Source organism: Notothenia coriiceps, unplaced genomic scaffold, assembly GCF_000735185.1.
Source record: "Notothenia coriiceps isolate Sejong01 unplaced genomic scaffold, NC01 NC01_scaffold00017533, whole genome shotgun sequence".
In the NCBI taxonomy this organism is placed as follows: domain Eukaryota; kingdom Metazoa; phylum Chordata; class Actinopteri; order Perciformes; family Nototheniidae; genus Notothenia; species Notothenia coriiceps.
Genome location: NW_011350234.1, coordinates 80,204 through 98,943, shown reverse-complemented (window position 1 = coordinate 98,943; position 18,740 = coordinate 80,204). Strand labels below are relative to the sequence as shown.

Sequence of the window (18,740 nt, the reverse complement as noted above, 5' to 3'; positions counted from 1 at the left end):
AGAAGCTGCTGGGAGTCCCAGCAGCTTCTCCTGAAGCCAGTCCCTAACTCGGGGACTTCCGGCCGGGGATTTTGGGCGGCAGTATACGCCGTGAAGTTGTTTGCGGCCTGCCAGTAAATCCAAAGCAGAAGAAGAAAAAGTGACGTCAGCGGCTTCATTTGCCTAATCCACCCCCAGGAACTAATTTCCGGTGTGAACGCGATCTGTACATAGTTCATGAGAACTAAAGAGTTCTCAGGAACCTTTGTGGGAAAAGTACTTGGTGTGAACGCGCCTATTGACATCCAATTGCAATTTGAAAGTCATATTCTGTTAAACAGTTGATGTGAAGTAGGAGATGTGTGGTAAGATGGGAAGCTCTATGAAACCAACAATAATGTCTTATACTGTGCGCTTTAGTTGTCAGTTTAAAAAAGCATCCTAGTGAAGTAACAGTAGGAGCCTCTACGCGACTACAGAGCCACTACAAAAACCATCTGTTAACACCACAAAGCACATGGCCTCTAAAGCTGACATATAATCTGGAAAAGCACCTAAGGCTGCATTTGTTTCTTCACCTTGTTGTTGTGGCCATGTGGAGGAATAATCTAACAACAAACAAGAACAACTGATTTGAATTTCAAAATAAATATATGGTAAAATGTATCTGCCGAGGTGATGAGTGAGAAGCCGAGGAGACTGAAGGGGCATAACCTGAAAATAATCTAAATGTGTGAAGGTGAATTCAGTGCACTGTGGATGTAGGGTGTACTTACAGGAAGGGAGATCAATACGAGCTCAGGAGGGGTCTCAAGGGACCCGTCTGCAGCAGCATAGACCACAGCAAACACAAACGTTTTCAGCCACTGCACATCCAGAACTGTGAGAGACAACAGGAAAGAGAGGCATTAGCCACAGATAGGGTTTGGATACAGTAATACAAGTGAAACTAAACGAGAATATTAAATATATTGATGTCAAATAAATAAAGTATTTAATCTCATTAATAATCCGGCTCAGTTAATGTGCATAACACACAAATATCAGTTGATTTATCAATACAGGATTTGCCTTACCTTTGACAGGGTCAGAAGTGTAGAAGTGGGGACATGGGATTTTCCTTTTTTCCTCTAGTGCCTTTAAAAATAAGATTAAGTCAGTTATTCGTTCCGTTAGTCGGATTCTGAAGCTCTAAGTGATTTATTTTTAATTTAGGAATACAGATTACTTACAGGTGTATATTGACTGACTTCAGAATTCATTTTTCCTGCAGCAACTTGTTTTCCTTTTGGACTCCAGCCAACTGCGAGAAACAAATAACATTATCTCAAATTGAGCCACAAGAAATATATGGAGCAGAAGTAAACTCAAGGTGACGAGTCTCACTCACTACATGTGATGCCATTTGAAGCAGGTAGCTGAGCCTGCACTTTGACATCGCCAGTAACATCCAAGATCATCAAACAGCCGTCAGACAGACAGACGGCGAGCATTGACGGCTGAACAGGATTCCACTTCAGGTCTTGCACTAAACAGCCAGGGGCTACTGCAGGCAGCAGTGATGCAAAAGGTAGTTTCTGGGTTCTTGCCTGGAAACATATTTTTTATGTAAATCTGTCAAACACTGGGGCATTTAATAATTGAGTAGCCAGGTTAGAAACGTACTACATTTAACTGAAAATAGTTAATAATAACTGACAAGAATTCCATGCAATTATTTCATAATGTACTACTATAATTAAACTGTTGCATGCAGACTATGTACATCAGCTGGGAAGGTTTACAAACTGTGTATTTTTAACAGTCAACATAGAAAAAGTAAAAAGCATTATTTGGAGACTTTATGCTGAACTGTAAAACTAATTATAAATTATAATTTCATCTAAAAATAATTGCTGTATGTCAGGGTGTTTTTCAGGTTGCTGGTCAGACTGGATATAACAATATAAGTACATAGCTAATCTTGCACTGTTTAAGCTATTTTTGTTATGCAAACACTACTACACCATCTTCAAATACAATGTCTCAAGACATACATTGAAAGAGTCAAAGTAGGATAAAAATAGTCACCTTGTTCATGAAGGTGCGGACATCATAGAAGGTGAAGGACAACCCCCCCGCCTCAGAAATGCCACATACTGACAAAGTGAGTTCATCACTACTGAGAGCTAAGTGGTGCAGGGACAGATCCACAGTCACGTCTGCCAATACAGGTGTCCCCTCGACTAGAACAAAATGGAGCAAATTGTGAGTAAAAGACTTAAACTGAAAGCAGGGTGAAGACGAATTGTTAGCAACAGCCAACATTGTGCAAAACAATTTCTAAAGTCATATACATACCTACTTCGTTGGGGTTGCCATCAAATTTATCAGCACCAAGGATGTCTTGAGTTTGGTAAACCTTGAATGTTCTGTCGAGCCCGACAAAAGTTAAACCAAATTTGTTTGAGATGGTAAGCAGACTAGTTCTTTCTTTAGGCAAATCTTCAGTGGGCTGAAAGACTCTGGTTTTTTTCATTTGTCGAAACTGAAAATCCTGAAAAAAAAAGAAACACAAGCAATGCTTATAACTTCAGGGTCAGCTGTTATGATTGGTGAACAAACTGTAAGTGGTTCCAGTTCAATATCTGCAAACTAAACTGTCTTCATAGGGACAAAAACAAGTATACTGGAACCATGCTTGAAGACATACACTGTATACATATATATATAAGAACAGAGACATTTACTTTACTTTGAGAAACATTAATTGTTACCAGAGATGGCAAAAGTACACGCATCCTTTACTCAAGTAGAAGTACAGATAATCTGTAAAATACTCTGGTAGAAGTATTAACTACACTTCTTTACTTAAGTACAAGTAAAGAAGTATGGGCTTGGAAATGTACTTAAGTAAAAAGTACCCATAACTAACTGTTTTAAAGAGTAACTGACCTCAATTTATATTAATAGAACAATAATGTCATTGTTAGCTAATGAATGTGTCGATGCTGAACAACGGCAACATGACAACGTTTTCATTGGTCCCTCTTCTTTAGAGAAGACCAGGAAATGATGGATACACGGACCTTGTTAAAATCCATAGGCACGCAATGACTCTAAATAATAATGATCACGCCACTAAACATAGATTAAAAATAAAGTAACGAACCTGTTTTGAAAATGTAAGAAGTAGAAAGTACAGGTATTTATGTTAAAAAAGTAAGAAGTAAAAGTAAAAAGTTGTCAGAAAAATAAGTAGTGGAGTAAAGTACTGGTACCAGAAAAATGTACTCCAATACTTCCCACCTCTGGTTGTTGTGCTTTCCTTTGAAACAGGTATCTGATACTTTCAACTTGACCAGTTTGTGACATCGGTAATTTACGCAAAGCACCAAATAGAAAGTAAAATCTATCTTGATAGCCAACATGCTGTGCAGTCACTTCACATTAGCTAACTATGCTAAACTGCGACTCCATTTATACCATTAGAGCAAACGTGTATTAAACGTGACAACTACCTAATTTATTTATTTCACGCGCACACAGTTGTTAATTCTCACAACCACAAGTAAACACTGAACACTCAATGAGCATAATGTTATATGACGTAGCTAGCAAATATGCTAATAGCTAGCGTTCTAGGATAACTACTTGGCTAGAAACTAAGAAGATAAAAGTGACTGTAACAGTTTCTTCATGCCACACTTTTAAACCGACATATCTAACTGTTATTTGTGTATAAGTAACCAATATATGTTTGTATATGTTTATGATTCAGGTGTAAACGGAAAACCTAAAGACGAACAGCTAGCAAGCCAGCTAAGCCATCCAGAAGCATTGAAAATGCTAACAAACATTAGCTCACAGGTGCTAACTTGTCAACACTATTTATTGACAAAGCTTACCTTCATTTCCCTCTCAGGAGGGTTGTCTGTGTCGTCACTCATTTTGAAGCAAAATAGTTGTTGCTTCTCCCGAAAATATTTCGTATTCTTTATTCCTCACTTATTTGTGTCAGAGATAAATTTCTAGTGAGCCACATTTGTCTGTCAGGAGAGCTGCACACAAGCCGCGCGATTTTTGCGACAGAAAAACGTCATCTACGTACGCAGGATGAGAAGTAGATACCAGAGTACCCCGAGATTATTACAATAACTCAGTTACTTTACAAAAGGATGACAATAACTGGTTACTTTTACAGACAAAACTTCACAAAATATAAATCTCCTATGCACATTGTTTTAAAAAAATAAACAAATATAGATAATAAATGCTATTTTACCAATCGCCTCCAAAAACAGACCATGGCCTACTACCTCTTTGTTTACTACATGTGTCCTGGTGGAATCAATTAATCTTATAACAAAAGTATAATAAATAATTCATGAAGCATTTAAAACTTTCTTTAAAACATAGGGTTTATTTATTCATATAGGGTATCAAACATTGTAGAGGTTGACTACCTACGCCTCTGAATACTTATTGTGGGTTTCTGCACCCGACAAGCCCCTGAAGGTAGTTTACCGTACATAACTTAAATAAATAACACAGGAGCATACAGAGACAAAAGAAACAAGAGCAATTTGGTGAAGTAAGGACTTTTATTAGAAAGCAGATTTTTCTGTATTGCATTTAAAGAAATCAGGTACTCTTGGACTACACAATTGAGACTGGTGATGGAAAATACCATGATGGGAATGAAAGGTAGATTCGTATGCAACATCAAAAGTGGCAACTTGCATTTCTGTTGTATATATTATTGATGCTTGAGACAGAAGGCGCATTAACATTTTTATTTTAAACATAAAGCAGTATCAACACTAAAATTGTCAAATCCCAGTTTGCCTGGTCCAAGCCCTGTTGATAGTGAAGTACGTTACCATTATCAAGGTGCAGGCTTGCATGATAAGATCCTCTTTTGTCCTAAAAACTGTCCATTAAGAGGATACCAATATGCCTAGACTTAGGACCTATTTGGGCCATGCTTAGTAGAGCCTTACAGATATGTTCCATGTCAACATGGAATAGCTCTGTTCAAGAAGCACCAAGGTATTAGTCCAATGTAGTCAGTTCTTTTTGCAAACACTTTTAACCAAGAAGGCTGGAGTTAACATCAGCCAGTCCCTCTGCTCTGGAAAGTAAGCTAGCACAGACCAAAGCAAGCTGGAGATAGACTAAGCAAACAGCAAGAGCACAGCAAGTCATGTCAGATCTCCCATAATGCACTTTGGGTCTCATCCCTATTCTGATTGTCAGCGCTCTGAACACATGGCTTTAAAAGTTGCTTTTTCTCCTCGTTCACCGAACCCACAGTTACTCTATTCTCTCTTTGTTTCTAAGTAGTTCTAAAGTGCTGGCATTATGTTCAAGGACACATACAAACGTTTAGTGCATTTTCTCTGAGTCTGCAGAAGGTTCAAATGCATACTCAACTGGGTAGTTAGTTTACGTTTTCAACTCTTTTTCACTACTTTGCTGTCATTTTTAAAGAATATTAAAATTGACACAAACATTCAATAAAAGGCCAGGGTTTGATAAAAACACAACCCTACTCATTGCAGGACTCCACAGTCTTTGTTTGCTAACAGTGACAACAGTTATTCAGCATAAAATACATGGTGCATAAAGATCAGAGGTTTCATTGGGTTAGAGTGAGTTTCTGAATGGCATGCATTATATGATACAAGAGTCTCTTTGCATATAAATGTATTGTTTCCTGGAAAAACCAATGGCACTACTGTGCCCATACGTTTTAGTTATGGGGTGATGAACAGAGCACTAAGGTTTTAGAAAGTAAGTAACAATTTATTTGCAAAGAAATGTGAAAAACCTTCCTATCTCTTACTTGTAATGTTCAATGATCATCCAGGTGAATGGCAGATATTGCAAAAGACACATTTCCAAAAATATTTATCCGAAAATGTTTTTCATGAATTCAGAATTTTCTGTGAAGGAGACCTGGTTTCAATCAAATATATATGTAAAATACATAGCATTACATACATTTTAACAGGACCTTTTCTTTAGGCCACCTCAAACAGCTCACCTTACCAAAGGTTATCCATGACATTCTCTGAGAATATCTCAGTTTATAGTGCAACATCATTCATTTTCAAATGTGCCCTGCACAAGAAAAAAAGACTAAGCAGAAGAGAAACCATAGAAGATTTCCATAAAAAGGTTTGTTTTTTTTGTTGGCAAGGAACGAGACAGACATATTTCCAGTAAGGCAGACTAACTGTAAACAAGCAGAAATGTAAATGCAGGATGGGGAACCAAATGTTTTATGTGGGATTGTCTTGTAAAGAAGACTAGTCCGATTATAAATCTGTCAAAAGCCTGATCTTAAACGTGAAACCGTGAATACTATAGATTTTTGGTATACTTTTTAGGGATGTCTGTTAATCTTATAAATAATGTGAGGAGATCATTCTAGAAGATCCATGGTTGTTACAAATGAACAGTTCAATGCATTGAAGTGCAGTTCATCTGTAATAATGGGTTTAACCTTTTACCCTTATAGAATTAAATATGGGGCAAACATTAAGCAAAAAGATGAGTGAATAAAATCTAAAATCTAAAAATAAAAGTACATTTTACTGAGCAAAGGTCCTTAAAGGCCAATTTCCATAAAGAAAAAATGTGTCTGCATAATATTTTGTATTGTTTGTCTTATAAAAGGTTAATTCGCTATTGGCACCACTGGCTTAATATCTTAATTTTCCTTACAAGAGCAAATCTAAGAAACTGAAGCTTCATAAAAAATAGAAACACAATTTGATAAAGAATTCATTTGCTAGATTTTAAAAGTTAACATCCTAAACGTCAATAATTTGTCTGTTTTTGTTCATATTTGAACATTAAAGACACCCATAAATGTAAAACGATTAAAACAAAATTAGGATTAAAAACACAATAGTATTTAAGAAAAATGAACGCCTATAATCGAACCTTGCTCAGTTTTTGTAAGGGAAATATCAATTTGGAAGACCAGTTTTAAAATCACAAAAACTTTGAACACCATCGAGGCTCATATTCAACTTAATGTTATATTACCGACTTTTTTTTGTAATGACCCACTATACAAATGAGACAAAAAAGGGCCAGATTAAAATTAATGTATTTTACTAATCCAGGATTGGACCTCTCGCCAGAACAGTGCTACAGTTTACATTCATTCATCATCTCAGCCATTCTATCACAGCCCTGTTTTTATCCATGGTGGACCCCATGTCTTTGAAAAGAGAAAAGAAAAACATACTCAATTCTGTAAACATCATCATTATTATTACCTAGTGCAATTATAACCCTGTGTTTCTTGTGCAGGGCCATCTTAAAGCCTCTCATAAAGAATGACACGTAAACACAACATTTGAGGTGGCACAGCACTGAAGCAAAAACCAACAGATCAAATACATCAGGGGCCAATACATATCATTTGTTTGCTTGGTAGTCAATTTATGCTGTCAAATTTGCAGTGGAAAAGTGATTCATTTTTCCAATAACTTTGGGGTTCACTGAATTTGATGGTCAGACCTTTTGAATTAATGTTCTTTGACAGAAACAACAGAACAAAAACATACAACAGTGTATCTCTCAAAATCAATGCAACAAAGGAAGGCTTTTTGGACTAAGTCCCATATGCGTGGCAGAAAACATGAATAGCAGAAAGATATAACAAAAATTACAGGTTTTTAGTCCCTGTCCGACATTGCCTCACCCCACCCCCCTTCCAAAATATAGAAACCATTTCTTTCAGAAAGAACAGTTTTCTCTTTACAAACCCACAATGTCCTCATCAAATAAACAATCACTGTGATGTGGAGGACATTTTCAGTCTTTAGTACAGTCACATTTTTTCAAAACTCCTTAGTTTACCACCCGTTCAATTTATTTTGAGTGCAAATGCAAATAGCCAGCAGAAATTGCTCTAAGAAGTTTTATTCAATAATTTACCCCCCAACCCCTCCAGGAAAAACAAAGAATGGAAGCAGGACCATGTGGTCAATCAGACGAACACGTCGAGGTGAAACAGTGCTTCGCTCCTTTGCCACTCATTGTAGTGCGCTTACTTCTCTATATGTTCAGTCTCCTCTACCCGTTGTCAAAGCACGCTCTGCGGTTAAAAAAGCAGATCCAATGGGTTCTGTGTTAAACACAGTTGATCACACCCAGGTCAGTTCTAACAGGAGTCAGACAGATCCAAGTGGAAAATGGACAAAAGTCCTTTCATGGCATATCTTGAGGCAATAGATGCAGTTTTATCATGTAGATGCAGGTGTGTGGCTTTGTTGTTTTCAATAATTCTCTGTATTCATTGTTTGCAGACATGCAAGCTTGGATTTTAACACACACTCTTGTTAATGTCTCTCTCCCCCCTATCTCCCAAACAGAATGATGTTATCCAAAAGGATTTCTCAAAGTTAAAAAGCATTGTCGCGATTTTTTTGGACAGTGTATTTTTTATGCATTGGTGCAGATTTTAAAGGCTAAGTATCATAAGGTGAGAATATGGGGGCGTGTGTGTGTGTGTCTGCTGATGTTTCTGTGTGTGTGTTTTGGAGAGGCAGTCTGGAGCAGACACAGGCATCACATTGACAATCTAATCCAATATGTCACGGGCAAATATGCATGAAAACTAAATTCCATGTGATAGATTATTGGTTGGATTGTGGAGAACTTCTCGTCTTTATCCTCAAAATGACCCCATGTTATAAAATAAAGTAAAATGTCTTCTGTTTAATGGTGGTAATGCAGAACTTGAGCTTTTATAATCATTTAGTCATTGTATTCATACTAATACAACAAAATAAGCTGCTTTTAAAAGAGCTTTGATTCCCTGATCTTTAGATCATTTCTCTATTTCTCCCAAGGTGACATGGGTTATTTACGGATGTTGCTTTTCAAGGAAACAGAATAGTTTTACATACCATTATACTACACTCCCTAATATGCCAGCAAAGCAGCTGTTGCTTTTGTATTTCTCTGAAATCATGAATCATTCCAGACATTTGTTCTGCTATCAGGCTTTTGTAATATTGCTGTAGGTGCCGAAACACCCGAGTAAATACTGAATATACCAAGAAAAGGATGTAGCAGAAAGGGTTGATTTTCTTAATTTGCTAATGCCATGCCTGTGTCTACTTCTACTTTGAGTGATCTACTTCTACCATCAGTAAGTATGCGTGTTAACAAGCACACGTGTGCGCATGCATGTGTGACAAATGCCTATATTAAGATCTACGAGCGTAGCTATTGTGCTGAATTAATTCCTGCCAAGGAAGCACAGGGGAGAAGTAAGAGTGATGGACGAGATGTTGAGTAAGAGAGCAAGCAAAAGAAAATGCGCTGTTAAACAGATTCACAATGTGAGAGGCAGCCGTAAAACGTCATTCACTGTCCGTTCACCCGCAGACCTTGTCCAAAATTCTCCACTTCCTGCTCTGAAGGCGTGTCGCCACAGTTGCCTGCCTCAGCTCCTGTGATCAATGTTGGTGCCCCCATTGATCTGTCTACACCTTCTAACCCAGCTTCTTCCTCATCTTCCTCCTGCTCCTCTTGGACTCCACCTTCAGCCTCTGCTCCAGCCGCCCCAGCCCCGGGGCTGCCCTCTGTCAGCGCTGCGTGAGTCCTGAGAGGGTCCTTGCGATCAGGAAACAACCTAGGCTCTAGGGCCTTGAAGTCCACTTCGAAGGGGAGGGCCACCCCTGGTTGAGAGGCACCCAGGGCCAGGCCCAAACCCACAGCAGCACCCATGCCCATTCCTGCACGGTACACCTCCATGCCATCAGGCAGCATGGACTTGATCTTGGGCAGCCATCGCTTGCGGACACGCCTCGCATTTGTGCACATGTCAGCAGCAATCACATTCATTTCACTCTCCTTGAAGTTAGGGTTGAAATTTTGACAGTAGACTGTAAAAGAGAAAGAAAACTCAATGTAGACAAATTGTACTCTTTTGAAATGTTATCACATATATTGGCGGATTTGGGAAGTGAACCTACGTTTGACAGCGTTGAGGACCCTGCTGTCCAGGGGTTTCCTACTGGGGTCACTAGTAGAAGAACGGATACCTGTCCCACAGCTATTGGCTAAAGTGTTTCTGCAGGGAGTCAACACCAGGGGGCAGAGTCAGCAACAGCCACATACAGTAGATCAACATGGGAACACACAACTAACCGCATTGCACAACATGGCCACAGATGGTGTGAAAGTTGGTTTGAGACAACAGTTGTAGTGTTGCAGTCATACAAAGAACTCAAATCTTACAGTAGGCCCTTACAGACTCATGCAAACAGTTCTTCTTCACAGTGCATGTTTTTGTACTCACCTATCGAAGAATGTGGCAAGCAGGCGGCGAAGCAAGACTTTGTGTTTGATACCAGCACATAGATGACAATTCATCAGCTGTCCTCGAGTCATGAACACCTGTGTACCTGGTGTAGAAATAGAAAAGTATTTGCTGAGAAAACTGCTCATATTACAATACATTCGTCCTTACAGATTCTCTAGGCCTTGTCGTTTCTCTCTTGGGCCCAAATACTAGTTCATCTTTTGTTATTTTGCTAGATTTGAAATTCCTGTTCAAGGAAACTTCACGCAGTGAAACGTTAATCAGGAGAGAAATCAAAGTTGAAGGCCATAAAAAAAAAGCACACAATTAAAATACTCGGTTTTGCCTTCTTTTCAAAACCTATCTTTTTCACATTCATGTATTGTATTCTGTATCTTATAAGCACACTACAAAACTGATTAACCTTTTACCATTGGGTTCCATTGTGTTTTTCTATTACATCACCGTCTGATTGAACTGGAGCTTGCAGTTACTTTTTGAACTCTTGAACCAATAGTAAATTGATTAAACTTTTGGCCCTCCTCCCTTGTATGAATTATATTAGCTACATGGTACCTGGTCTCTCTGAGAGTCTCTTGTCTGACTGCCAACAGCGATGTCTGGCAGTCAGACCAAAGAGTTCAGTTTTTGTTTAATCATACCAAAAATATATAATTTCTCATGCTTTCAGAACCGTGAAAGGGCAATTCGCCAAACTCCCGGCAGGCTGTCATATGCTTTTTACTCCAGAGTGACTTCTGTCTAGTCACTCTACCATAAAGACCTGATTGATGAGTACTGCAGAGATAGCTTTCTTTCTGTCATTCTCCTTAATCCCTGCAGAGAAACTCAGCTTTGTTCTGTCCTTTTAGGATCACCACAGTAATGTTACTAAAAAACACTATGGGGGTCAACCAGAATCAGCTTAAACATAGGTCAGATGCAGGTTGAATACATGTATGCTGCATTAAAGGGATATGAGCAGTAATTTAAGGAAATTTCCAAAACACTACCTTATTGTTAAGCTGCCATAATGTCTGTCTGCTTGTCTGTGCATGTGTGAACTCGTCTCTCCCTTCTCTATTTGTGGATTAAGTACATCATTTTAAAACCCTAATCACAAACAGCAGTGATACTTGTCTATTTATAAAGTGGATGGGCAGTTAGGAAATTACTTCAATATGTGGGGTAAAAATCATGGGATTTGAAACTGCAGGAGAACAGTGGGGAGAGAGCCGGGGAAAATCAAAAGGGTTGGCAACCATGGAATACATATTTAATCATTTATTAGAATCAGATCATGTTTATCATTTTGGCGGGGGATGGTTAGTGTGTGAACCTAACTGCATGTAAAAATGAACAACTCTCTGGATATTAGTGAGGGTCACTGGGCTGTGGCCAACCTCCCCAATCGATTGCCTTTTAGCTCAAGTACAGACGTAATGCTAAATTCATGCTCTATAAGATGTCTCTTTTCTAAAGGTGTTTTATATTACAATGCAACACCTGGAGTTCTCTTAAAGGTCACCTATCGTGCAAAATCCACTTTTTCATGTCTTTTATACATAGAAAATGTGTCCCCTCTGTGTAAAGAGATTCTGGAAGTTTCAGAAAAAAAAAAATGTGCTCACTGTCCTGATCCATTTATATAAAAATGAGCTGATCAGATTTTGGCCACTTTATGATGATTTTTTGGCTTGTGTAACCATTAGCCAATAACCAACCAAGGTACCCCCCCCCACCCCCGATTCACCTGAATATCCTCCTAGAGCACCATTGTGTTCTTTTTAACCAAATATCTCTCAGAGGGGCGTGGGGAGGGGCTCCTTATTTTTATGTAAAGTAACAGACAGAGAATCAGCACTTTTGAAACAGGGCTGAAACAGAGGGGATTATGGGATGCTGCAATGGCTGATATGTTTGGTATTTCGAGCCAAACACTTTATAGACATGTTTGTATATATCTGAGACCTATAATATATTGATGAAAAACAGTATAATAGGGGACCTTTAAGTTCTATATTTAATAGTTGAAATGAATCCCATCGTATTAATTTAACTGACTATCAAAGAATTGATGATCTAAATGTGGTAAAGGGTGAAAGTATGAATACTAACCAATTGACTAATGGCACGTTATTCTCTGCTTGTGTACATGTGATGAAAGTGAAATAAATGCATGCATGTTCATTCCTATTTGTGTGTGCGTGCCTACCAGCTACCAGTTCCAGCTTCTCCCCGGGGTCCCCCTCAGTGTAGAGCTTAGGGTGGCAGCGGTAGCCTATCTGACTGATGAGGCTTGCAGGCAGCGCCACCAGGTCCCTGCGGATCAGCACGCAGTTGCGGCTCTCCAAGGCCAAGGGCATCGAAGCCATCTCTGGCTTCTCCTGGACTGATGAAAGTAAAAGGAAACAGAAAGGGTTCAGAAAGCTTTTCTAACACAGCAAATCAGAGACAGATAACTTGGTATGCATCCATAAAAAGATCAGAGCAGTATATAAACCACAAAAGAAAAACAACTTCCATCCATTCCCTCTGTGCCCTCTATTTAAATAAAGGGTACACGATTTAATTCACAGAGCAGGTTTATGTAAACTCATCAGCTTGTTGTGTTATATAAATGTTTTAGAGCATTGCAGATGTATCCCAGTCATGATGCTGCATCAGCAACTTGAGTTTGGGAGAGGGACAGATCTGGAGCTGGGTGTTAGGTTCTTACTTACAAAACTGCCTCCCCTAACCTCTGAGATGACTTGTGAGTGTGTACGCACACCTTCCGTGCGCACACACACACACACACACACAGAACAGGAGAAGTAATCAATTAATTGCCACACATTCACAAAGTGAATACAGAAAAGTGTGGATTAATGCACACTTCTAACACACACACACACACACACACACACACACACACACACACACACACACACACACACACACACACACACACACACACACACACACACACACACAAAGATGGGCAATGCTCTCAAATATCCCACAATGTCACCCTGGGGTGCTCTGACTGATTGCAGATAGAGTGGGTTTCATAAATATCTGAAACTCTAGTATTTGACAAACCTGTGCGATGCCTTTGAGCTGTAGGAAGCTAACAATGATGGAAGGTGTGTGTGTGTGTGTTGTTTGTGTGCACACATGTGAGTTTGAGAGTCCCTGTCCCTGTGTAAATTCAAACACAAGTGAATAAAGCATATACATATTCACAGGCGTAGGTAAACCTGCACCAGTATAAAGACTATAACAGAAAACAGTAAAGTACCAGCTGTTGGAGCTGTGATACCGAGTGTGTTGTTGGTCACGATGCACTACAATCATAACTCCATAAAGCTATCTTTATGCTGAGAGAACCCACACACACACTGGAGGCACAACATCCTGCTTTTTCCTAGATGCTCAGGATACATGATTTATGAAAGAGTACTGTAAATAATGTAGCTGGGATGAAATTAATGTGCATCACTTTTATTCGCACAATACTGAACTCTAGACAAGGAGCAACCGTGTTAAATAAACCCTATATTCATTGGTATGTACTGTATTTCTGCAAGTCATGCAGAGTTTGACTTTTAGATCAGTCAGATATCAGATGAATTTCCCTATATGAGCCAAGGGCAATTGAGAAAGTAATTCACTTACTTAGATTCTACATAGCAAGAACCTTTTTAAAAGAGCATATTGATGGATGGTTGACATTGAAATGTTCTTGTTAGCATTAGCATTAGCTATTTTGATAAGTTCAGTTAGGAATTAAATACGTATCAGTGTGGAATAAAATGGAAATATAAAATTAATTTTGGGCTATAACTGAGAACAAACTGTATTTGCAGAGGTTTTTAAAGATGACAAATATTCCAGAGGTAGCGTCAGTGATAAGTGCTCTCAACCAAAAACACAAAAGCACTGTAACGCTTCACAAAGATTTAAAAAAACATTATTTTGACATAATACTCACTCCCATAGGGGTTAGCTGAACGTCCATAGAGATGGCTGTAGGCATCCTCAGTGATCCCATCATATGGCTCTTCTTCAAACTCCTCGTCCTCGTTCTGGTAGGATGTAGGACTGTCAGTGGTGGGCAGGCTGGATGATCCAGGACTTGACCTTTCAACTCCTCCTCCACCCCCACCAGCCCCAGCCCCTTGAATGTGGTACGAAGGCATACCGGGGATGGCGGTCCCACCAGCCGTCGTGTAGAACAGGGAACTGGCCCTCGCCAGCCGACTCCCCAACTCCGAAGAGGAGATCTTGCTTTGCGTCATAGGTATTGTCAGGGGCGTTGGGTCCCCCCCTTCTAGTTTAATCTTACGCTGGGGCATGAGTAGGGATGGAGACCAGCCCGGGGTTCCCAAAAGGGCAGCCACTGCTAAGCCGTTTCCATTATTACAAGGACTCTGCGGCTCGGATCCTGTCTCCTCTAAAGACCCTGCTGTCTGTGAGTCACAGTGAGGTGAGTTTGCCTTAAACATTAGGTCCATGCCTCTTTCAACTATATGCTGAATTTGGAGGTAGCCAGCTGTGTACATAACCACCAGCTGTTCACTAGCGGCCATTGTTAGCTTCCCTGTATAGCAGAAAGTGAGGATCTGCTCAAAGCAAGCAGGTGTGACTGAGGAGGGCAACTCAAATTGGCTCTTGGTTGAGCTGCTGAAGAGGTCACGGAAGTAGAGGCTGCTGGCAGCCAAAACAGCTCGGTGGGCTTTGAAAGCCTGACCTGGTTGATGGAAATAACAGAGAACAGAACAAAAAGGTGAGATACAAGATTCTAGTATCATTTCAAAGTTCTGTAACGTAAATATAATTTCTAGATTTCAAAACTAACCAACCTTTGACCAGGATGGACACATCGCAGTAGTGTCCCAGCAGGCGCTGCTCGTTGAGGGAGCCCAGAACCGTGGCTCCAAAGTTCGGGATCTCCACATGGAGCAGCTGGGACATGTTGGCCGCACAAGAAGAGGAAGTTGGGGTTTCAGATATTCACTGCAGACTCCGCCACTGAGAGAGGCATCTATTAAAATAAGAAAAAAAGAGAACAAAAAAAAGTTATTAAAAAAGGCATTGAAAGAAGGAGTGATAACAAAATGCGTGAAAGATGAAAAGACATGCCAGAGGGAGGCAGAGAGACTCTTAAACAGGAAAGAAAGAGCAAGAATGAAATAGAGTTGAGATGAAGTGAGAAAATGAATGCAGTTGAGGGAGAAGTGAGAGGTGTGTGAAAGAGAGATATGCTGGGATAGTGGGTGAGAGAGAAGAGCAGGAGAGAGAATGGAGTCAAGTCAGTCCACATGAAAGAAAAACAACAATACAATGCCGTGCCTACTGTACATGAGGACGTTGTGAAATACCTTAAGGCTAAGTTGTTTCACATGCTTAAATTCCAAGAACCTTGGACTCGCTCCATGATTTGCACTTAATGCTTCAACCAAGGACTTGGTTGACCTGTAAATCTGAGATTAAACTAAACTGTATCCGACTTTGTTTTGTCTTGAAAAATGCCACAGTTTAGAAAATACTCCCCTAATTTTGCTGACCGTGTATACCACTGTCAGCATTTGATCTCTTTGTAAACTCTGGCTAGAAAACAAAACAACACAACTGACGTCATGTCATGCACACAATCTACACTTAGTTTGATCCTTCTCAATAACATACTTCAGGCATATTTGCACCTTCCTTCCCTTTCCTGAACCTTGTGTCTGTCATTGTTTTATTTTCTCCCCCCACACACACACACACACACACATGCATGTACACTCTGGTTTCATTATTAAGCAATGCTGCAGAACAGTTTCCAGGAATACAAACTGAAGAAAAAAATGTCACCGCCTCTCTCTCTCTCACACACACACACTCACTCTCTCTCTCACACTTCATGCACTCCATACAGACAAGCACGCTCTCTGGCTTACTTACACAAAAGTGTGCATGCCTAAACACACACACACACACACACACACACACACACACAGTACAGGCTGCATAGGGAAATAACTGTGTACTCTGACACGCAAGCACTCACCTGGAGAAACCAGCACACGACGTTCCTTCACTAAAAGACGCTCACACGTGCAAAATGCAGAAAAAAGCGCCCACTGTTATCCCAGACACTTCTGACCTGTGTAAGCCAGTCCTCTGGTTAAAACACACCATGCAGACTTGACACACACTAACACCCCAACAGCAGTCCGGACCAGGACAGAAGAGGAGTAGTTAGAGATGGAAGGAGAGCACTCTGATGTACTCCAACTGGCCGACTCTCTTTTTCACTTTAAAGTGTCCTTCCCACTGTCTCAAAGATGATTCTCTGTCTGCTGTCTGACGGACTTTTTCCTCTGTCTGCCTATCTTCTCTATCTCTATATCCTCCAAAGCCCCATTCTCTCTCTGCTCACTGTCTGTTCTCGCGCTGCCTCAAAGCCTCCCTCTGCCTCCCTGTCATTATCTCTCTCTGTTTCTCCCCCCTCTCTCTATTCTCCAAGGGTTGAATTCAACAAGTGCCGCTGTAAGGAGAGAGAGAGGGAGAGAGAGAGAGTGGGGGAGAAAGAGAATGGGGAGAGAGAGAGAGAAAAGAGAGCAGAGCGAATCAATGATGAAAGGAGTGGGAGGCTCAGTGTGTGCGTGTGTGCGCATGTGTCTGCGCGCGTGTGTCTGATCAATGCAGTATCTATACGTCGCAGGGAGTGGGAGGGAGAGAAAAACACAGGCTACAGTTACAGACGGAGACAGAGACTGGGCAGAGCTAGAGAGAAGCAGGGGAGGGAGGGAGGGAGAGAGGGGAGAGTTGAGACAGAGAGAAAGTCATTTGAGGACAGTACGAGTAGAGAAAGACAATTAGGTTGAAGCAACTTCTGCCACTTGCCCCTGGACACGGATGCGTATACGGTCTAACAGAAAGAGGGCGGGGGTGACACAGGCAAAAGAGAAATGAGAAAAGCTGACAGAGGTCATAGCCACCGTTATTTAACTAAGCATCGAATCGTGAAACTTCTGAAATCCCTGTTTGACGCAAGTCAGGAGACAATGCGTCACATCTTGGTAAAGCAACAGTTCTTAGTGAAGCTTTAATATATGCAATGCAGTATTCCTCTAATCATTCAAAGTGTACAATTAAAAGGTTCATCACAAATCTTTCATTTCAAGGTGTCTCCCATTATCTTATAATATTCGGAGGACAATAGTTTAGAAAAGAAAATAGATTTTACTTTTGAGCAAGTGTTGTGTATTTTCCTCTGAATCATGCGAGGATCTCTCTGCCAAACACCTACACACAAGGCAGAGAGAAGTTCTGTCTTCACGCAAGATTATTTTGTATTTGTACATGAAGTTGTAAATTCAATGATTAATTCACACCCCCAGTTTGCTGGCTCAGCTTATTCAGGTGACATTTCTGTGTTGGCTTTTTGTTACAATCTTTTGACCGGCACATGGGGGAGCTCCCTAAATGTAGCTTGATGAGAATAAGGCAGGACAGGAGCCAGATGTCGCAGCCGGTATCAGGGAAGGAAAGAATAAAAGGATAACAGCTAAGAGAAAAGGATACGTTCCAGAGAGATATGTGTGGGAGGATAAGAATGCAAAATTGCTGTGACAGATGAGCAAGTGCATTTGTACAGTATACTGTGTAATTCTTACAGGGCGAAAACACAATGAAGGAAACTGTCTGACCTCTGCGCCACATTTTGGCCGAGGAGACATGAAGACAGTTAGCGTTCCTGTTTTTAAGATCATTTCACCCTACAACAATCTGTTATAAAAAGCTGATGCAAAGGATTTTCATATTTGAGCATATCCCCGGAACATTTCCAGACAGATTGTGTTTCATATTTTGCCAAAGAAACCTCAAGTGGAGAAAGTTGTGCTAAACTGAGCAAACTTTTACTCTTCAGTCACCGCGGAAACATAAAAAGGAGGATATCACAAAGCGATGAATACAGTGAGTCAGACTTTGCTTTAGAGAGCTCTGCCCCAGCAGTGTGATATCTGCATGGCACATATAGGCACACATGAGTGAGCACACACAAAAAGCACAGTCAGACACACGAGACACCAATCGGCACACACACTAATGCAAACAGACATACACACACAGTCAGGTAATCTCCCTGTGCACACTCAGCAATAAACATTTGCTTCATTTGTCTGTCTGTCCTTCTGTGAACTTGTCACACTGCTTGTCCATCGGTCCATCCATCAGTCGCTGTCACTACCGTGTCCTTACATCGCCCCTCGGTTCTCCTCCCCCCCTCCCTGTTCTCTATCCTTCCCGCCCTGCATACCACATACCCACTGTCTCTCTGCCAATTAATGCACACAGGGCTGCATTGCAGTGAGGTTGGCGCGTGCCACGGCAGCAAGCACAGTACAGAGTCTACAGACATGCATGTACGTGCCAGCCGGGCAGAGAGGGAGAGGAGAGGAGAGGAGGG

General features: G+C 40.6%; 2 protein-coding genes across 3 annotated transcripts in view; both read right to left on the bottom strand.

Annotated features, from left to right (window-relative positions):
- The window catches only part of nup214 (nucleoporin 214), a 12,448-nt gene extending 8,413 nt beyond the window's left edge, over positions 1 to 4,035 (bottom strand). Inside the window, exons 1-7 of the mRNA XM_010776956.1 lie at positions 3,867 to 4,035; positions 2,320 to 2,515; positions 2,050 to 2,204; positions 1,370 to 1,568; positions 1,212 to 1,282; positions 1,056 to 1,116; positions 756 to 859 (exon numbers count right to left, since the gene is read on the bottom strand). Coding sequence (XP_010775258.1) covers positions 756 to 859; positions 1,056 to 1,116; positions 1,212 to 1,282; positions 1,370 to 1,568; positions 2,050 to 2,204; positions 2,320 to 2,515; positions 3,867 to 3,908 — 828 coding nt within the window. The 5' untranslated portion in view covers positions 3,909 to 4,035. The remainder of the gene's footprint in view (positions 1 to 755; positions 860 to 1,055; positions 1,117 to 1,211; positions 1,283 to 1,369; positions 1,569 to 2,049; positions 2,205 to 2,319; positions 2,516 to 3,866) is intronic.
- A 508-nt stretch (positions 4,036 to 4,543) lies between these two features.
- nacc2 (NACC family member 2) overlaps positions 4,544 to 18,740 on the bottom strand; it is a 29,317-nt gene continuing 15,120 nt past the window's right edge. Inside the window, exons 1-7 of one of the 2 annotated variants that reach the window (XM_010776954.1) lie at positions 16,335 to 16,846; positions 15,142 to 15,323; positions 14,271 to 15,029; positions 12,510 to 12,686; positions 10,292 to 10,397; positions 9,966 to 10,063; positions 4,544 to 9,875 (exon numbers count right to left, since the gene is read on the bottom strand). In XM_010776954.1, the coding sequence (XP_010775256.1) occupies positions 9,355 to 9,875; positions 9,966 to 10,063; positions 10,292 to 10,397; positions 12,510 to 12,686; positions 14,271 to 15,029; positions 15,142 to 15,253 (1,773 nt within the window). In that variant the 5' untranslated portion in view covers positions 15,254 to 15,323; positions 16,335 to 16,846 and the 3' untranslated portion in view covers positions 4,544 to 9,354. Of the gene's footprint in view, positions 9,876 to 9,965; positions 10,064 to 10,291; positions 10,398 to 12,509; positions 12,687 to 14,270; positions 15,030 to 15,141; positions 15,324 to 16,334; positions 16,847 to 18,740 lie in introns of those variants that run through there. The other variant, XM_010776953.1, reaches the window with a different exon arrangement.